We start from the raw sequence: 19,500 nt of genomic DNA, 5'->3' as shown, positions 1-19,500 counted from the left end.
ACCAGGGAGCTTAAGCATGTTACTCCCGGTGACTTTCTCTATGCTTAATTGAACTTGTGCTTTCATTTCAAATGAATGGCTTTGGAAATGTTTTCACAGAACGCAAAATGCAACATTCCACTCCCCATGTTGCAATCCAAGTAGTAACTATAGTCAGCAAGGAAAAGGAACATCTTACCTCCGTTGAATCCAGTTCTCGGAGGCCCTCTTTTTCATTTGTATAAAATGAAAAATCATATTACTTTATTCTTTAGCAATTGTCTTTTTTCATTTCAGTTGAATTTGCCTCAGATTACAAGAGGAAATGTCATTCCATATGAGAAAATTGCCAGAGAGTTCCATATTAATCAGAAGTTAGTCCAGTATTGATTTCTGGAACTGCTGTGCCTTTTTCTCACTGGCATCATTCTCTTTGAATGGGAACTTCATAAGCAGGAAGCCGGGTGATGTTAAATCTCATCAATGTCACATAAGTTAACACGATGCATTTACCAGAGGCTGCCATCGAAGTTCAGATTAAGGGAAAGATTCCCCCGCTATGTGATCCTAGGCATTTCATCACAGTGTGTTTCAAAGAAAGAGAAAGAGAGAGAGAGAGAAAGAGAGAGAGAGAAGGAGGGAGGCAGGGAGAGAGGGAAGCAGGGAAGAGGGAAGGAAGGAAGAAAGAAAGGAAGGAAAGAAAAAGTCAGCTTGGGAGTTGTGTCTAAAACTAAGAACTCAGTATAAGATAAGGCATAGATTCAGCAAGAGCATGTCATAAAATCAAAAGCACAGCTGTTAACTTCTCCAATCATTTGAAAGAATAACATAGGGCTATTACCTGTGCATAAATATTCTCTACCTACTGGTTATCCAAGGGGTCTTCCTGTGATGTAGAGGTATATCCAACACATTGAAAAAAATACAACACTGTCATACCAAAAATTTGACCTACAGAAGAAAAATTTATCTACGTAATCTTGTTTATATTGAAGGATATTTGGGGTTCTATAGATTATTTTTTAACCTAAAGATGACTTTAGCAATTATCCAGAATATTCTGGTGCCCACAAGTAAGAGGGTACATGGCTTATCCATGAAGAAAGAGTAAGTTACTGGCAAAGCCACAGTTGGAACTTAGACTTGAATTAAGACTCCTGCTTGAAGTCCAGGGCTTTGCCCTCTATATGATGATGATGATAGAAGATAAATAGGTGATAGATAGTTAGACAGATGATAGATAGATAGATAGATAGATAGATAGATAGATAGATAGATAGATAAATAGATAGATGATAGGAAACCTCTCTATAAAACTACCCATGAAAATTTATTTCATGCCATCACTTCCTTTCAGTAAATATCCTTAAAACAAGCAGAGGCATGCATGATCAGCCTACTGGCCTCTGAGCTTCACCCCAAATTTTTATCTCTCTGTTTATAAACAACTCTGACCTCTAGATCTTTGGCATCCTTACTAATGAATAGAGCCTTGAGAATTTGAAGAGCAGAATCCATCTTTCAGGACATTAGTTCTTGGGCTCCTTTCTGTCTACCATGAGCAGAGGATAACACTGACATGCACAAACTGTTGGTTTTCTGCTGGCTGCTGCATGGGCAAGGTAGTCTGTGGGTAATAATTACTTCCTGACCTGGTAAGCCATGGAAGACACCCCAGTGTTCCTTGACACTAGGGCTGAAAACTTTCTTGGGTCCCACTGCCTCTTTCCTGCCAAATACATCAAGCAAGTCTCTGTGGGGAGAAAAGAGGATATAAAAAGGTAGTCAGTGGTTCTCAAATTCCAATCCCTAAAAGATAAAACAGTGATTTAATGGTAGCCTTTGAGGCAGAATGGTGAGTCATGAGGACAAGTGTTATTTGTTAAATGCACACATTACAGTTTCAGCAATGTAAACGCACAGGTGTGTTTGGTACAGAAACAGTAACGCTGCATGGAGACAGGCAACAGTCTCCATCTCATTCTGAGATCTGGGGTATGACATATTTGGGAGTAGTGGTGAGCAGCATGTATTTAAGCTAATGGTATAGACTGAAGCCTCAGAGATTTTCTCCCATAATCTGACAGATGATGTTGCCTCTTCCTCCTTTATTTTCTGTCCAGAACCACCAGCAGGTGAAGCTGCTGGGCAGAAACCATTTCATTCACTCATGCAACCAATGTTTAATGAGCAATCACCATGTAATGGACCCTATGGTAGGGCTTAGGGAATCAGAGATAAAAGATGGAAGCCCTTCTCCCAAAGGATCTCACAGTTTACTGGGGCATTCAAATAGGTAAGTTAATTATTGGCAAGCTTATTCAGTAAATATAGTGTAAAAGGAAGGCACTAACCCAGTGGGGGAGAGCCAGGAAGGCTCGGGGAGGCCAAGCAATGGTTATCCCAGGGAAGCTGGGCAAGGACATTAGTATTGGTGAGTACTTGCCATGGGCCAGGCCCTGTGCCAAGTACTTGAAAAGTGTGATCTCATTTGTTCCTCAAACAACTCTGTGAGGCAAGTACTCTGTCTTAGGCAGGTCGGCCTACTATAATAAAGCAGCATAGACTAGGTGGCTTATAAACAACAGAATTTACTTCTCATAGTTGTGGAAGGATGAAAATTGGAGATGACGGTGCCAGCATGATTGGGCTCTGGTGAAATCCCTCTTCTGTGTTGCAGAATTCTTGTTGGATTTTCACATAGCAGAAAGAGGGTGAGAGAGCCCTCTGGGGTTGTTTTTAGAAAGACACTAATCCCATTCATGAGGGCTCCACCCTCATGACCTAATCGCCTCCCAAAGACTCTGCCTCATAATATCATCACATTGGGGATTAGGATTTCAATCTATGAATTTGAGGGAGACACAACCATTCAGTCCACTGTCCACTCCAACCATCTGCATACTGAGAAACTGAGGCTCAGATTGTTACCTGCATGTCCAAGGTCATGCAAATGGTGAACAGCAAAGCCAGCACTGAAATTCCAGTCTGAGACCAAAGTTCACATTCTTCACATGGGGATTTTTCCAAGTTCTGTAGTGTGAGGAAATTAAAAGGGCAAAGATGAAGTATGCATATTAGCAGATTCATGGGAAGAACAAAGTGGTGAATGAAGACTGTTGGAGGGTAGAAGCTGCCACGTTCTGTGGCAACCATTGCACATCTCACAGGCGACATGGGTGAAGAGGAATCTCCTGGCAGGACCACAGCAGCAGAGTCTGGGATATCAGCACAAGAGTGTTTTGGAAGCAGGTTTTTACCCTGCTATGTGGGTTAAATCCATGAACGCAACCTCTTGCTCCTGGCCTTCCCCCTGACCCCAACACACACACACACACACACACACACACACACACACACCAACCCTGTCCTCAAATACAGATGAAACACAGAGGCTAATTATAGTTTCAGAAAAACATAAATGTTCTTTTTCTTTACTCTAGTCATGCCTGGAATGCCCCTCATTCTACGGTCTCCTTCCATCTCTCCTCCCCACCACCCCTAATAAAATAAAATATAATAATAGCAGACACAGACCTACTAGAGAATGGACTTGAAGATACGGGGAGGGGGAAGGGTAACTGATTCACTTTGTTATAAAGCAGAAACTAACACACCATTGTAAAACAATTATACTCCAATAAAGATGTTTTTAAAAAAATACAATAATAGCAGCATGCTAGAGTACCCAATATGCTCCAAGTGCAAGCTTGGTTAAACAAATCACATTGACCTTTAATAAAGATGTGCCAAATACTTCCTTTTTTCATTCAGTATGTTAATCTTCAGGCCAAGCCACCATCAGAGGAAAGATCATTAAGTGCAAATTTGATCATGCTACTCCTCTGCTTAAAACCTTTCCGTGGCTCCATATTGCCTACAGGATGAAGCCCTAACTCCCAACAGCACAGAGAAGGACCTTCTGGGTGTGGCCTGTACTGCCCACCCCCTCAGCCTTATTCCTCACAACACCCCTTCCCCTGCATCTTACCTATGCACTAGCCGTCCCGAGTATGCGTTGCTCTGTGTCTTTAGCTTTCTTTACCGTGACCATCTACAGTGCCCTTGACAGCCACCCTTACCAGCCACACACTGATTACCTCCTGTTGTTCAAGATGCAGTTCAGGTCAGCTCCTCAATTAATCCTCTGCAGTCCCACCCCCAGGCATAACTGACAGCCTCTCAATGTACCCAGTGCAGATATATATCACTATCTCTGTGGCTTCTTGCTGTATTCACTTACATTACGTCCTGCTTGCCTATACCTAGCTTAGTGCCTGACACATACTAGGGGCTTAAGAAATAGTTAGAGCCAAACAGTGGCTACTCAACATAAGCTTGTTGTGTGGACACCTGATCTAACTTCCAAGGACCATCACATCTGTGTGTACTCTGGGCACCACAGTTCTGTCATGGAACCATCTGACTGCACAAGTCAGAGTACAGATCCAGCCCAGCCATATTCCAATCACTATGTCTCCTTGGGCTTGTCTTGATTCATTGGTATTTTGATAGAAAGGTAGAAACATTTAAATGGAAAGAGAAAGAAAGCCCTTTCTCCTAGTGTTGGTCTCCTAATCCAGCTTGACCAATCTCTCTCCTGGGCATTTTGTGGACAGAGCCCTGGAGAAGTTCAGTTACCCTATAAGGGTAGGCAGAGGCCAGGAGGGGCAGTTTAGGATGAAGCAGGCTAACAGTGGTTTTATTTACATTGTTCTAAATCACTGGATCAGTTGACTTGTCCTTAACTCAGTTGGCAAGAAAAGGAGCTCTGAAATCCAAATTTCCTTGGCAAAGATGGCTCTTTCCTATCAGAGAAACTTGAGTGAGCAATTTCTGGAGGAAGAGATGGGGAAGGTAAGGGATTTTTGCCCAGGAAAATGGATTAGCAGTGTTAATGCTCAGGATAAGTAGGTACAGCCTGGGCCAAGATGCACTTATCATCACCACCCTGATATTAGGGTCAACATATTATATATTTTTTTGCAATTTGTTATCTGTCTCTTCAACTAGAATGAGGGCAGGCATCTATTCTTGTTCACTGCTCTACCCCCAGAGCCTAACCCAGTGTCCAGAGCTAAGAGGTGCCTAGTGAACATTTTTTGAATGAATGAATGACTTTGGCTTGGAAGTCAGTTGAGCTGGATTCCACTTTCCACTCTGCAGTTACCATCTACCACTCTGACCTTGGGCAGGTCACTCTGCCTCTCTGATCTTCAGTTTCTTGTCAATGAAGATGTTATTATATGCCTGACCAATCTTACTAGGACAGTATGAGGTTCCAGCTGTATGTGAAAGTCCTTTTTTACCATTATACATGCACAATACTGAATTTGAGAGATTATATCAACCACCAAAGAGTCAGTCCTTTCCCACTGGGAGTTGAACACATGGATGAGAAAATGTTTGTGAACCTAGGAGGACTGGAGGAGCGGGTCTTATCCCTCTGCCAGCCAGGCTTTGGGTCCCTGCCATGTGTTCTCCAGGCTCCCTGGGCCGGCCACAGTGGTGGACACTCATGGCAAACCAGTGGGTGCAAGACTCCTGAAGACATAGATTAGAGATCACTGGGATACAGAGAGCAATGGAAGCCATGAATGTAGATGGGCTATGATGAGAATATAGACTGAGGGAAGAAAGAGCCTTGGACTGATCCTTGGGAAATGCCAACACTGAGAGAAGCAGGTAGAAAATCAGAATCCAGAAACAGAATCCTGGAAGGAATGGCCAGAAAAATAGGAATCCCAAGTATGGTGTTTTAGAAGCCAAGAGAAGAGAGAAAGAGTCTGCAGAAAGAAAGGAGGAAGGATCATGAGAAGAGAAGGAGAGAAGTTCATTGAAATTTATTGATATTTGAAAACTCCAGTACATTATAATTTTATAAAAATACAACCAATGCATTGAATTTAAAAATCAGAATGAAATATACCAACATGTTAATGGCAATTGCTTTATATGATCAGAGTTATTATTTTCCTCTTTCTTTTTTCCATATAGTCTTATATGTACTTATGTTACTTTTATAACTGAAAAAGTATATTTAATAATAAAAGATATATGAGTATGAATACCTCGAATAGGTGTAAGACAAAGGGTTATCTGTATGGGCCTTATGGAGAGGAGAGCCACAAAAATGAAATCAGTTGTTGAACTTAACAGTTGAATCTCATGGTAGGATTTGGTCTGACTTACTTTTCTAAAAATATTTTCTTAATGTTCTCTTAATTAAGCAATGTTAATAAATAAAAATGGTGACCAGGCAATGTTTTAACGGGTCCTAAAGGCTTTAACTGTGAACTTCATTGTGACTATAATGTTATGGGTCCAGGTATCAGGGACCATAACCAAGGACTTGGCTCTTCCTATTGCCCTTGTGGTAGACCACATTACTGTTCACCAATATTCATTGTCTCATCCTATGGGAGGAATGTGCTTCCTTAAATCCCTAACATCAGCCTTGGCCACATGATTTCTTTGGCTAACAAAATGTGAGCAGAAGTGACATGTGCCAACATGTGCCAGTGTTTTAAGAGCCAACATATGTTCCACCATGCTTACTTTTCCTCCTATCATTGTGACTCACAAGGGTCTAGACAGCAGCTGCTCTGATAGTCTGGGTCCCAGAGTATGGGCAACAATGACATGCAGGAAGCTCTCAGCCAACCTAGAATGGACTTGTATCTGAGCAAGAAACAGACCTTCTTTGTTTAAGGTGATTGTGATTTGGGGAACTGTTTGTTACTGTAGCCCATCCTTAGAGTTACAATCTTCTGGAATCTGAAAAGAAAAAAATTATCAGCAACACCAGCACTTTCTCAAGAAACCTAATTCTTAAGTCTTTTTTTTTTTCTCTAGATGATGCATATTTACTACAGGGACTTAATATAGAGGAACTATATCCAGAGACCTCTAGTTTCATTACTTATGATGGGTCAATGACTATTCCACCCTGCTATGAGACGGCAAGCTGGATAATAATGAACAAACCTGTCTATATAACCAGGATGCAGGTGAGCTTCTCTGTGGTCTTTTAGCTAATGGGGAAGATGATGTGAAGACTGGCTGGTTTTGTGGAGTGCCTATTGTATTAGTTTGCTAGGACTGCTTTAACAAAGTACCACAAATTTGGTGACTTAAACAACAGAAACATATTGCGTCACAGTTCTGGAGGCTCTAAGTCCAAGATCAAGGTGTCTGCAGAGGTGTTTCCTTCTGAGGAAGTGAGGAAGAATATGTTCCATGCCTCTTCCCTGGTTTCTGGTGGTTTTCTGGCAAACCTTTGGTGTTCCTTGGCTTGAAGGAGCATCACCTCAGTCTGCCTTCATCTTTATATGGCATTCTCTTAATGTCTGTGTCTCTTTGTCCAACCCCCCCCCCCACAATAAGGACATCAGTCAAATGGGGTTACGACCTACCCCAATCAGTCATATTAGATTAGAGCCCAACTCAATAAGCTCATCTTAGCTAATTATATCTGTAATTACCCTATTTCCTAATTAGGTCACATTCTGAGGTACTGAGGGTTAGGACTTTAACTTTTTAATCTGGGGGTACACAATTCAGCTCATCACACTTATGTTTAAAGAATCAGCATCTGGAAAGGCTTAGCATGAACTAATTATAGATGCACCCTACCTGTCTGAGTGAGAAAAGACAGCAGGGTTAGTTCCAAAAGTGTGCTCTACAACTCTAGTGTTCAAAAGGCAGAACAAAATGGATGGTTTGGTCAAATATGTTTGAAAAAGCTTTATCAGGGAACCCTCTTGCACTGTTGGTGGGAATGTAAATTGATGCAGCCACTATGGAGAACAGTAGGGAGGTTCCTTAAAAAACTAAAAATAGAACTACCATATGACCCAGCAATCCCACTACTGGGCATATACCCTGAGAAAACCATAATTCAAAAATAGTCATGTACCACAATATTCACTGCAGCACTATTTACAATAGCCAGGACATGGAAGCAACCTAAGTGTCCATCATCGGATGAATGGATAAAGAAGATGTGGCACATATATACAATGGAATATTACTCAGCCATAAAAAGAAATGAAATTGAGTTATTTGTAATGAGGTGGATGGACCTAGAGACTGTCATACAGAGTGAAGTAAGTCAGAAAGAGAATAACAAATATTATATGCTAACACATATATATGGAATCTAAATGTTAAAAAAATGGTTCTGATGAACCTAGGGGCAGGACAGGAATAAAGACTCAGACGTAGAGAATGGACTTGAGGACACAGGGAGGGGGAAGGGTAAGCTGGGATGAAGCATTGACATATAGACACTACCAAATGTAAAATAGATAGCTAGTGAGAAGCAGCTGCATAGCACAGGGAGCTCAGCTTGGTGCTTTGTGACCACCTAGAGGAGTGGGATAGGGAGGGTGGAAGGGAGGGAGATGCAAGAGGGAGGAGATATGGGGACATATGTATATGTATAGCTGATTCACTATACAGCAGAAACTAACATAACATTTTAAAGCAATTATACTCCAATAAAGATGTTAAAAAAATAAAAAATAAAAAAAAATAAAGTAGAAATAAAAGAGACAAAATAAAATAAAAAGAGCTAAATAGATTTCATTGCTGGGAGGTTTCTCAGGGTCTTTAGAATGATATACATGTCAGTCTCCAAGAAGAGGCAATATGATATGTAGCATTTCATAAACATATTTGAATGTGGGATTTTTTAGAGCATCTCACAGTATTCCTAGTTAGGCTGGCTAGTATTTCTCAGAACTGGATGGGAACCAGGAGATCTGGTCTCTGAGGCCAGCTTTGTTAATGGCTCCTTATGAGCTCCTAAGCCTGTTGCTCCACTTCTGTGAAGTGAATTCTCTTCTTTATAATGAGGAGGGTAAATTACATGAGTCTATTCTATGATTGCGAGGGTCTATGAAAACTCAGAGGAAAGATAAGCAAAGGAAGCAAATCCAATCTCCTTTACAGGATATGTATTTACAACCCAACAACGATTTGAACAATTTGAAGTACCTGATGCTATCTGTATTTACTGGGACTCTTAGTGACAAGCAACCCCCTCCAGCTAACTTCAGCTTAGAAAAAGGATTTATCCATGAGATACTGGGGCATCTTATGGAATTTAAGATCAGAAATTGATGTCAGGAAGTCACTGGTATCAGAACCCCAGAAGCCCTTTCTCTCTGTTCTCTCCTGCTCCCTCCTGCACCCTAGCTTCGTTCTCCTCTACTGCTAGAGAGTCTTCTTTAGCTTCACAGTCCTGGGTGGAACATGGCTACAAACATTTTAGTCCAGCTCCTGATCCTGATATTCACAGAAAAGGAACTGAATTAATCCAGCTTAGTTTATCTCTGACTCCTGGACCAATCACTGTAGTTTGAATAATACTTATGTGGGAGAATAATTCCCTGAATTACTGAACCCCAAGGTGTGATAGAAAGAAGATACCCTGGAGAACACCCAGCTGGGTTTCCTCCTTTGACAGACAGTGTGTCATAGGACAGAAGGGAATCACTGACTTGTTCAGAGGCACACAGGAGCCAGGGAGCTTGAAGCAAGGCTCCCTCCAAGCATGGAGGCATCAGTGGGTTATACTCACTGAACCCATGAATCAGGGTCTGTGGAGGCCTCAGATGCCCTTTCCAACACAGCTGGCACTGCCCGGGTTGGCCACAGTCTACGTGGTCTTACTTCTTTCCTGGTACATTTAAGAGTACGGGTGGATCTCACAGCTGTTACTCTCTCCTCAGATGCATTCCTTACGCTTGCTCAGCCAGAATCAACCATCTCAGATCTTTCTGAGCATGAGTGACAACTTCAGGCCCGTCCAGCCACTCAACAACCGCTGCATCCGCACCAACATCAACTTCAGTTTACAGGGGAAGGACTGTCCAAACAACCGGGCCCAGAAGCTTCAGTATAGAGGTGGGTTCAGTGGCTCAGAGGGCAGTGGAGACAGACCAAGCCCAGTCTTCCTGCTCACACCTACTCTGAAAGGCCAGACACTATCTCCCATTAGAGGAGTCATAATTATAAGTGATATTTACATGGTGCTTTTCTATTGTAAAAGTCTGTATTTCATAAACAGAGACAGAGATCAAATCTTTAAATCTCGTCTGGCTCAGGCAAGACAGCATTTTCATTGCCTTTTTACAGAGGAGCCCAGAGAGGCTGATTTTCCCAAAGTTACGTGTTAAAACAGGACAACTAGAAGCATTAGCACTTTTAGTTATATACACAATAGACCCCCTTTTCCCCTAGAAGGTGAGCAAATAATTCTGGATGCCAGGCCATTGGGACCCAATGAGGTGTGTGTCTGAATGCATCTTTTTCTAGTGCTATGTCCCTAGAAGTGACTATAATTCCTACTAGAGGGGACATTCAAGATGCCTCCTGCCTCCCATAACCCTCTGGTCCACACCCAGCCCTCCCTCTTCCCTTCTACACACTAAGTACCTATTGATCATTATCATAAACTCTCAACATGGAAAGGAAGGTGGAGGAAGAACAGTGTCGTGGAGATGCCCCCAACCAGGAGTTAGGAAACCCAAGTTGCTGCCATGGTTCTGACACTAACAAGCCATACAAACCCAGCCAAATCATTTAACCCCTGGGCTCTGGGTGTGTCTGAGAGAGAAAATTAAAGAAAGAAATGTGGAGGAAGTTGGAGAGATAAAGTGGAGGGTAGAGGTGGTAGCTGCTTCTAAAGCTGCCTGGTAACATCCATAGTCCCCACATTTAGGCAGCACATTATTGTTTCAAAAGAGCTTCCCTATCCAGGCTCTCATGTGCTCCTCACAACAATCATGAAGTAGATGGAATAGGGACACACCTGGAGTGCCAACTTTTTCTGCAAAGGGCCAGATGGTAAATATAGGCTTTGTGAGTCATAGGGTCTCTGCCGCACTCTGATGTTTTAGGGTGAAAGCAGCCATAGACAATATGTAAATAAATGGTTGTAGCTGTGTTCCAATAAAACTTTATTTACAAAAGCAGTTCACAGCTGGATTTGACCTGCAGGCTGTCATTTGCCCACCCCTGGTCTAAAGCAGCACCATCCACTACAGCTTTCTGAGACGATGGAAATGTTCTGTGTCTGCATTGTCCAATAGGGTAGCTACTAGCCACATGTGGCTATTGAATATCTGAAGTGTGGTTAGTGTGACAACGCAACTAAGTTTTTAATTGTATTTAGTTTTAATTAATTTAGATTTATATTAGCCACATGTAGCTAGTGACAACTCTATTGGATAACTCAGGCCTTAGAGGTTCATAAGAAAGTGGAGAGGGTAGTTGGGATACATACAAGTAAGCAGACATTTAGAAAACTGTCCCTTCCCCTTTGGAATAAGCCCCCCCAACTGTGTGTAAATTAATCCAATTATGCCTTGTTTTGTGTTGTTTGTGTGTTTTGTTTTGTTTTTTCTCTCTCTCTTTCTAGTAAATGAATGGCTCCTCAAATAGGAAAGTAAGCCAAGAAGAATCCCACCTCAGTGAAATGCTACAACTATGAATTGATGTAACCTAAACTGTGCCCCTTCTTTCTTCTCTTTCCTTCCCTCCCTCAAGCCTCATTCACTCTTTGGATTGGCCCTTTCTTCATGAAAATTGTCTGCAAAACTTTGGCAGAGGAATACATCTCTTACACACACTCACAAATACACACACAAGCACTCACACACACATACACACTCATGCAAATATATCTACACACATACACACTCACACAACCCCCAAGATGGGAAGTTAAATTTTAGAAACAAAAGGCTCATTCATAAGAGGTCTTAGAAGAAAATAACCAATTAACCTGATTACAATTTTGATACTGTTTTCCGAAACAAATAAATCTACCCAATGAGAATTTTCAGCCTTGTATATTACAAAATTCTTCCAAAAGAGACAGAGGAGAAAACACAGCTCTGACAGCATCAAGTGGACTTTGTTCTTTGCATCAAGTAATCTCAAATAGTGTCCTAGGATCCTTTAAGGGTGCTGGTGACAGGTGAGCCAAGACAAAGTTGGCCAAGGACACATTTCTAGATTGTGATTCTTCTGTTTACTCAACAATTTAAAAAGTAAAAAGGACAGACATTGAAGAGATACACATTGTATATATATATCACCACAGACTATTAAAAATGGAATTATTACCCCTCTTTGTCATATATGTGTAGTAGAATTTGCCAAGATCAGATTGATCCATTTGCTGTTTCTTATTTTCCAAAGGTCATATATTGTGTTTGGTTATTGTTAACAGCTCAATAAATGTGTTTAACAAGTTAATTTCATTTTTCTGGCTTTGGTCTATTCTCCTTCCTTACAGGCTAGGCCCTGGCTCCATGCAACTGCATTCTTTGCTTTCATTTGTTCCTTCATCTACATGTTTTGCTCATTTGCAGCCAGTTTTTACTGAGTTTGTGGCAATGGGAATGCATTTGCTAAGCAAGTATAACTTTAACTCCACTCCATGCCTCGATCATTCATATGAGGTGAGATTCAGCCTGAGATAGTAGGCGACAGATTTCTTGCATTTCAAAACTGCCACCACCCACCCCACCCCACCCCCGTGATGCTCCCTTGAAGGAATGCACTTTGCCTTGTAAATTCTTGGGAAAGGGGTGTCTTTTCTCTCCAGGTGCAGCTAGATCTCACAAAGTACAAATGAATGCCTTTCTTTTCTTGTTTATAATGGTCACTCACTGTATTTGGTTACTGTCAAGAAATCAATAAATGTGTTTAACAAGTTATCCAGTACCGTGTCTGAGTTTATTGAGGAGGAGGGCACTCCCTGCTGAAGCCTCTGAGTCCTGCTGTGTCCACAAGCCATTGCATTATGGCCAGCAGGGCAGCCAGAGCCTCCAGAACAGCCTGTCTGGTCATTCCCAGAGCCAGGTAATTAATACCCTGTTGAGAAAACATATAGGCTTAGCTGCTGGAAGGGAAGACTTGGATGTTCATTCAGTGGCCAAATTAAAAATAACTTTCATTTTTCCTTTCTGTTACACCTCCAGAAAGTGGGAAAGCACAGGCATGTAGGGTCTGTGCAAACAGGAACATCCACAAATATGTCAAAAACTTCAGCAAGTGGCTAGGTTTATTGATGACGAAAAAAAAAAAATCAAACAGCCAGATATTTCATATTTGAAACAATACACTTAATTGGATTTTTTCCACTTTTTGCACCAAAATTACTTAGATGATGACCTTAACCATGGTGACATATGACCCTGTTTCTGAGCAATCATATTTTTCCGGAAAACCAGATCTGTCTGCAAAGATTTAGGGTGGGCAGGTGGCAGTCTTTCTTTGTATGGCTTGCTGCCTCCTCTCTAGGTCAGAATCTTCTTCAGCCTGCAAGGGCAGGCAGTGTTGTAGTGTGTCAACTAGGCCTGGCTTCAAATCATCACCGTACAACTTACCTGCTTGCTGTGTGATCCTAGGCAAGTTGCTTTACTTCTCTGATCTGTAAATTGGGGATGCTAATAACTGCTTCCATGAACTATGAGCCTTAAATGCTATATAGCTACTTAAAGTAGCTAGCACAATACCTGCAATGATTGTTCTATAAAGACTGACTATAGAGCACGTGCATTGCCTACGTATTAGAGGTTTTCCTAGACCAGACCATACCTTCCCCTCCAGGGAGGGGTTAGCATCAATCACAAAATGGGTATCAAATTAATACCAAATGGAGGAGACAGGAGGAACCCCCGAGTGACTGGGTAGGACGTGGGGGGAGTGAGGGGGGAGGACAAGTGGAGGCCAGATAGGACCAGTGTCCCTGAAGGGTGGCTGAGAGTGGGGAAATGTTCCCACGTCTGGAGGGACCCTCGGTTGCTTGGAAGATCAGAGGAGCGCACCTAGTGTTTCCCCCACCCACTCAGGTTCCGGGAGGCCTGCTGGGCTCCTGGGCCTGGTCCTCCATTCTCTGGGACCCCCTACAACCTCGTGGGTCCTAGAGGCGTGGGAGGGAGGGAGGATGGAGGAAGAGAAGAGGCAGACAGAGGGGGAGGGGACCCTCCAGGACTGGAGAATCAGGAGAGGCACAGCGGGTGTTTCCCCCACCCACCTGGCCTCAGGAAGCCTGCTGGGCTCCTGTCCTCCAAGGCCCACTCCACGCAGTGTTGGTCCTAGGGGTGTAGGAGGGAGGCAGGGGCAGTAGAGGAGAGGTGGATGGAGGGGGTCCCTCCAGGATTGGAGGATCAGGGGAGACACGCAGGGAATTTCCCCTGCCCACTGAGGCCCAGTAAGCCTGCTGCAGTCCTGGACCTGGTCCTCTGACCTCCAAGCGCAGAGGCACTCCTGGGACACTCTTGCTGCACTGAGCCTAAGCCCAACACCCACACCCCACCCAGAGCCTTTCTGGCCCTGTGGGGCCTATGCATAGTTCCCTCCAACCGCCTAAACCCCGCCCATGCCTAAGCCCCGCCCCTCACAGCCAAGGCTTTTTCCAGCTTTTTTTTTCCAGCTTTTTATTTTTTTGAATTTTATTTAATTTATTTTTTATACAGCAGGTTCTTATTAGTCATCCATTTTATACACTTCAGTGTATACATGTCAATCCCAATCTCCCAATTCATCATACCACCACCCCAACCCCTACTGCTTTCCCCCCTTGGTATCCATACGTTTGTTCTCTACATCTATGTCTCAATTTCTGCCCTGCAAACCAGTTCATCTGTACCATTTTTCTAGGTTCCACATATATGCGTTAATATACGATATTTGTTTTTCTCTTTCTGACTTACTTCACTCTGTATGACAGTCTCTAGATCTGTCCACGTCTCAACAAATGACTCAATTTTGTTCCTTTTTATGGCTAGGTAATATTCCATTGTATATATGTACCACATCTTCTTTACCCATTCATCTGTCGATGGGCATTTAGGTTGCCTCCATGACCTGGCTATTGTAATTAGTGCTGCAATGAACATTGGGGTGCATGTGTCTTTTTGAATTATGGTTTTCTCTGGGTATATGCCCAGTAGTGGGATTGCTGGGTCATATGGTAATTCTATTTTTAGTTTTTTAAGGAACCTCCATACTGCTCTCCATAGTGGTTGTATTAATTTACATTCCCACCAACAGTGCAAGAGGGTTCCCTTTTCTCCACACCCTCTCCAGCATTTGTTGTTTGTACATTTTCTGATGATGCCCATTCTAACTGGTGTGAGGTGATACCTCATTGTAGTTTTGATTTGCATTTCTCTAATAATTAGTGATGTTGAGCAGCTTTTCATATGCTTCTTGGCCATTGGTATGTCTTCTTTGGAGAAATGTCTATTTAGGTCTTCTGCCCATTTTTGGATTAGATTGTTTGTTTTTTTAATATTGAGCTGCATGAGCTATTTATATATTTTGGAGATAAATCCTTTGTCCGTTGATTCATTTGCAAATATTTTCTCCCATTTTGAGGGTTGTCTTTTCGTCTTGTTTATGGTTTCCTTTGCTCTGCAAATGCTTTTAAGTTTCATTAGGTCCCATTTGTTTATTTGTGTTTTTATTTCCATTACTCTAGGAGGTGGATCAAAAAAGATCTTGCTGTGATTTATGTCATAGAGTGTTCTTCCCATGTTTTCCTCTAAGGGTTTTATAATGTCTGGCCTTACACTTAGGTCTTTAAACTATTTTGAGTTTATTTTTGTATACTGTGTTAGGGAGTGTTTTAATTTCATTCTTTTACATGTAGCTGTCCAGTATTCCCAGCACCACTTATTGAAGAGGTTGTCTTTTCTCCATTGTATATTCTTGCCTCCTTTATCAAAGATAAGGGGACCATATGTGTGTGGGTTTATCTCTGAGCTTCCTATACTGTTCCATTGATCTATATTTCTGTTTTTGTGTCAGTACCATGCTGTCTTGATTACTGTAGCTTTGTAGTATAGTCTGAAGTCAGAAGCCTCACTCCTCCAGCTCCATTTTTCTTTCTCAAGATTGCTTTGGCTCTTCAGGGTCTTTTGTGTTCCCACACAAATTGTGAAATTTTTTGTTCTAGTTCTCTGAAAAAGGCCCTCTTTTTTACAATTGTGGTTCTGTTTTACTTGCCAGTTGTTGTTTCATCTATATTTTTATTTTTTATTTTTTTTTATTTATTTTTTTTTTAATTTTTATTTATTTGTTTATTTATGGCTGTGTTGGGTCTTCGTTTCTGTGCGAGGGCTTTCCTCTAGTTGTGGCAAGTGGGGGCCACTCTTCATCACGGTGCGCGGGCCTCTCACTATCGTGGCCTCTCTTGTTGCAGAGCACAGACTCCAGACGCGCAGGCTCAGTACTTGTGGCTCACGGGCACAGTTGCTCTGCGGCATGTGGGATCTTCCCAGACCAGGGCTCAAACCCGTGTCCCCTGCATTGGCAGGCAGATTCTCAAGCACTGCGCCACCAGGGAAGCCCTATATTTTTATTTTTTATTCTTTCTAACATGTCTGCTAGTTTTCTAATCTTATTTTGTTTTTTACTCTTTGTTATTGTTCTGCTGCTTCTTTTTCTATTTCTTTTCTTTTTTTCCTGCCACCCCATGCTGCTTGAGAGATCTTGGTTCATGAGCCAGGGGTCAGGCCAGAGCTCCTGCAGTGGGAACTCTGAGTCTGAACCACTGGGCTACCAGAGAACCTCAGACTTCGGGTAATATTCATCAGAGTGAGGTCTCTCAGAGGTCCTCACCTCAGCACCAAGACCCACCTCTACCCAACAGCCTACAAACTCCAGTGCTGGAAGCCTCAGGCCAAACAACCAGTAAGACAGGAACACAATCCCATGCATCAAAAAAAAAAAAAAAAAAAGAGACAACAAAAAATATGTCACAGATGAAGGAGCAAGGTAAAAACTTATAAGACCAAATAAAGGAACAGGAAATAGGCAACCTACCTGAAAAAGAATTCAGAGTAATGATAGTAAAGATGAACCAGAATCTTGGAAACAGAATGGAAGCATGGATTTAGAAAATATATGAAATGTTTAACAAAGATCTAGAAGAACTAAAGAACAAACAGAGATGAACAACACAATAACTAAAATGAAAAATACACTAGAAGGAATCAATAACAGTATAAATGAGACAGAAGAACGAATAAGTGAGCTGGAAGACAAAATGGTAGAAATAACTGCCAAGGAGAATAATAAAGGAAAAAGAATGAAAAGAATTGAAGACAATCTTAGAAAGCTCTGGGACAACACTAAACACACCAAATTTGAATTATAGGGGTCCCAGAAGAAGAAGAGAAAAAGAGAGAGTCTGAGGAAATATTTGAAGAGATTATAGTGGAAAACTTCCCTAATATGGGAAAGGAAATAGTCACCCAAGTCCAAGAAGTGCAGAGAGTCCCATACAGGATAAACCCTAGGAGAAACACACCAAGAGACATACTAATCAAACTAACAAAAATTGAATTCAAAGAAAAAATATTAAAAGTATCAAGGGGGGCTTCCCTGGTGGTGCTGTGTTTGAGAATCTGCCTGCTAATGCAGGGGACACGGGTTTGAGCCCTGGTCTGGGAAGATCCCACATGCCGCGGAGCAACTAGGCCCGTGAGCCACAACTACTGAGCCTGCGTGTCTGGAGCCTGTGCTCCACAACAAGAGAGGCCATGATAGTGAGAGGCCTGCACACCGTGATGAAGAGTGGCCCCCACTTGCCACAACTAGAGAAAGCCCTCGCACAAAAATGAAGACCCAACACAGCCAAAAATAAATAAATAAATAAATAAATAAAATATTTTTAAAAAATATATATCAAGGGAAAAGCAAAAATTAACATACAAAAGAATCCCCATAAGGTTATCAGCTGATTTTTTAGCAGAAACTCTGCAGACTAGAATGGAGTGTCAGGACATATCTAAAGTGATAAAAGGGAAAAACCTACAACCCAGATTACTCTACCCAGCAAGAATATCATTCAGATTCTACAGAGAAATCAAAAGCTTTTCAGACAAGCATAAACTAAGAGAATTCAGCACCACCAAACCACCTTTACAACAAATGCTAAAGGAACTTCTCTAGGTGGAAAACAAAGAAGAAAAAGACCCACAAACCCAAAACAACTAAGAAAATGGTAATAGGAACATACATATCAATAATAACCTTGAATATAAATGGATTAAATGATCTAAACAAAAGACACAGGCTGGCTGAATGGATACAAAAACAGGACCTATATATGTGCTGTCTACAAGAGACCCACTTCAGACCTAGAGACACATACAGACTGAAAGTGAAGGGATAGAAAAAGCTTTCCATGCAAATGGAAACCAAAAGAAAGCTGGAGTAGCAATACTCATATCAGATAAAATAGACTTTAAAATAAAGCCTTTTACAACAGATAAGGAAAGACACTACATAATGATCAAGGGATCAATCCAAGAAGAAGATATAACAATTATAAATATTTATGCACTGAACAGAGGAGTGCCTCAATACATAAGGCAAATGCTAACTGCCATAAAAGGGGAAATTGACAGTAACACAATAATAGTGAGGGATTTTAACACCTGTCTTACACCAATGAACAGATCATCCAGACAGAAAATAAATAAGGAAACACAAGCTTTAAATGACACAATAGGCCAGATAGATTTAATTGATATTTATAGGACATTCCTCCCGAAAGTGGCAGAATACACTTCTCAAGTTCACACAGAACATTCTCCAGGATAGATCACATCTTGGGTCACAAATCAAGTCCAGGAAAATTTAAGAAAATTGAAATCATAACAAGGATCTTTTTTGATCACAATGCTATGAGAATGGAAATCAATTACAGGGAAACAACTGTAAAAAACACAAACACATGGAGGCTAAACAGTGTACTACTAAATAACCAAGAGATCTCTGAAGAAATAAAAGAAGGAATAAAAATATACAAAGAAACAAATGACAATGAAAACTCAGCAACCTAAAACCTATGGGATGCAGCAAAGGCATTTCTAAGAGGGAAGTTTACAGCAATTCAATCTCACCTCAAGAAACAAGAAAAATCTCAAATAAACAATCTAACCTTACACCTAAAGCAACTAGAGAAAGACAAACAAAGAAAACCCAAGGTCAGTAGAAGGAAAGAAATCATAAAGATCAGAGCAGAAATAAATGAAATAGAAATGAAGAAAACAATAGCAAAGATCAATAAAACTAAAAGTTGGTTCTTTGAGAAGATAAACAAAATTGATAAACCTTTAGCCAGACTCATCAAGAAAAAAAAGGAGAGGATGCAAAACAATAAAATTAGAAATGAAAAAGGAGAAGTTACAACTGACACCGCAGAAATACAAAGGATTAAAAGAGACTACTACAAACAACTATATGCCAATAAAACAGACAACCATGAAGAAATGGACAAATTCTTGGAAAGGTAAATTTTCCAAGACTGAACAAGAGAGAATTAGAAAATATAAACAGACCTATCACAAGTAATGACATAGAAACTGTAATTAAAAATCTTCCAACAAACAGAAGCCCAGAACCAGATGGCTTCACAGGCAAATTCTATCAAACATTTAGAGAAGAGGTAACACCTATCCTCCTCAAACTCTTCCAAAATTTGCA

At 41.3% G+C, this 19,500-nt stretch overlaps 1 protein-coding gene across 3 annotated transcripts in view; it reads left to right on the top strand.

The window, feature by feature from the left end:
* CA10 (carbonic anhydrase 10) overlaps positions 1–11,686 on the top strand; it is a 599,631-nt gene extending 587,945 nt beyond the window's left edge. For all 3 annotated transcript variants that reach the window (XM_036837746.1, XM_036837745.1, XM_036837747.1), the window contains 3 exons: positions 6,835–6,989; positions 9,717–9,891; positions 11,408–11,686. In XM_036837746.1, coding sequence (XP_036693641.1) covers positions 6,835–6,989; positions 9,717–9,891; positions 11,408–11,430 — 353 coding nt within the window. In that variant the 3' untranslated portion in view covers positions 11,431–11,686. The remainder of the gene's footprint in view (positions 1–6,834; positions 6,990–9,716; positions 9,892–11,407) is intronic.
* The last annotated feature ends 7,814 nt before the right edge of the window (positions 11,687–19,500 follow it).

Source organism: Balaenoptera musculus, chromosome 20 (genome assembly GCF_009873245.2).
Source record: "Balaenoptera musculus isolate JJ_BM4_2016_0621 chromosome 20, mBalMus1.pri.v3, whole genome shotgun sequence".
Taxonomy (NCBI): domain Eukaryota; kingdom Metazoa; phylum Chordata; class Mammalia; order Artiodactyla; family Balaenopteridae; genus Balaenoptera; species Balaenoptera musculus.
The sequence above is the reverse complement of the archived record's forward strand: the minus strand, read 5'-3'. Positions and strand labels throughout refer to the sequence as shown.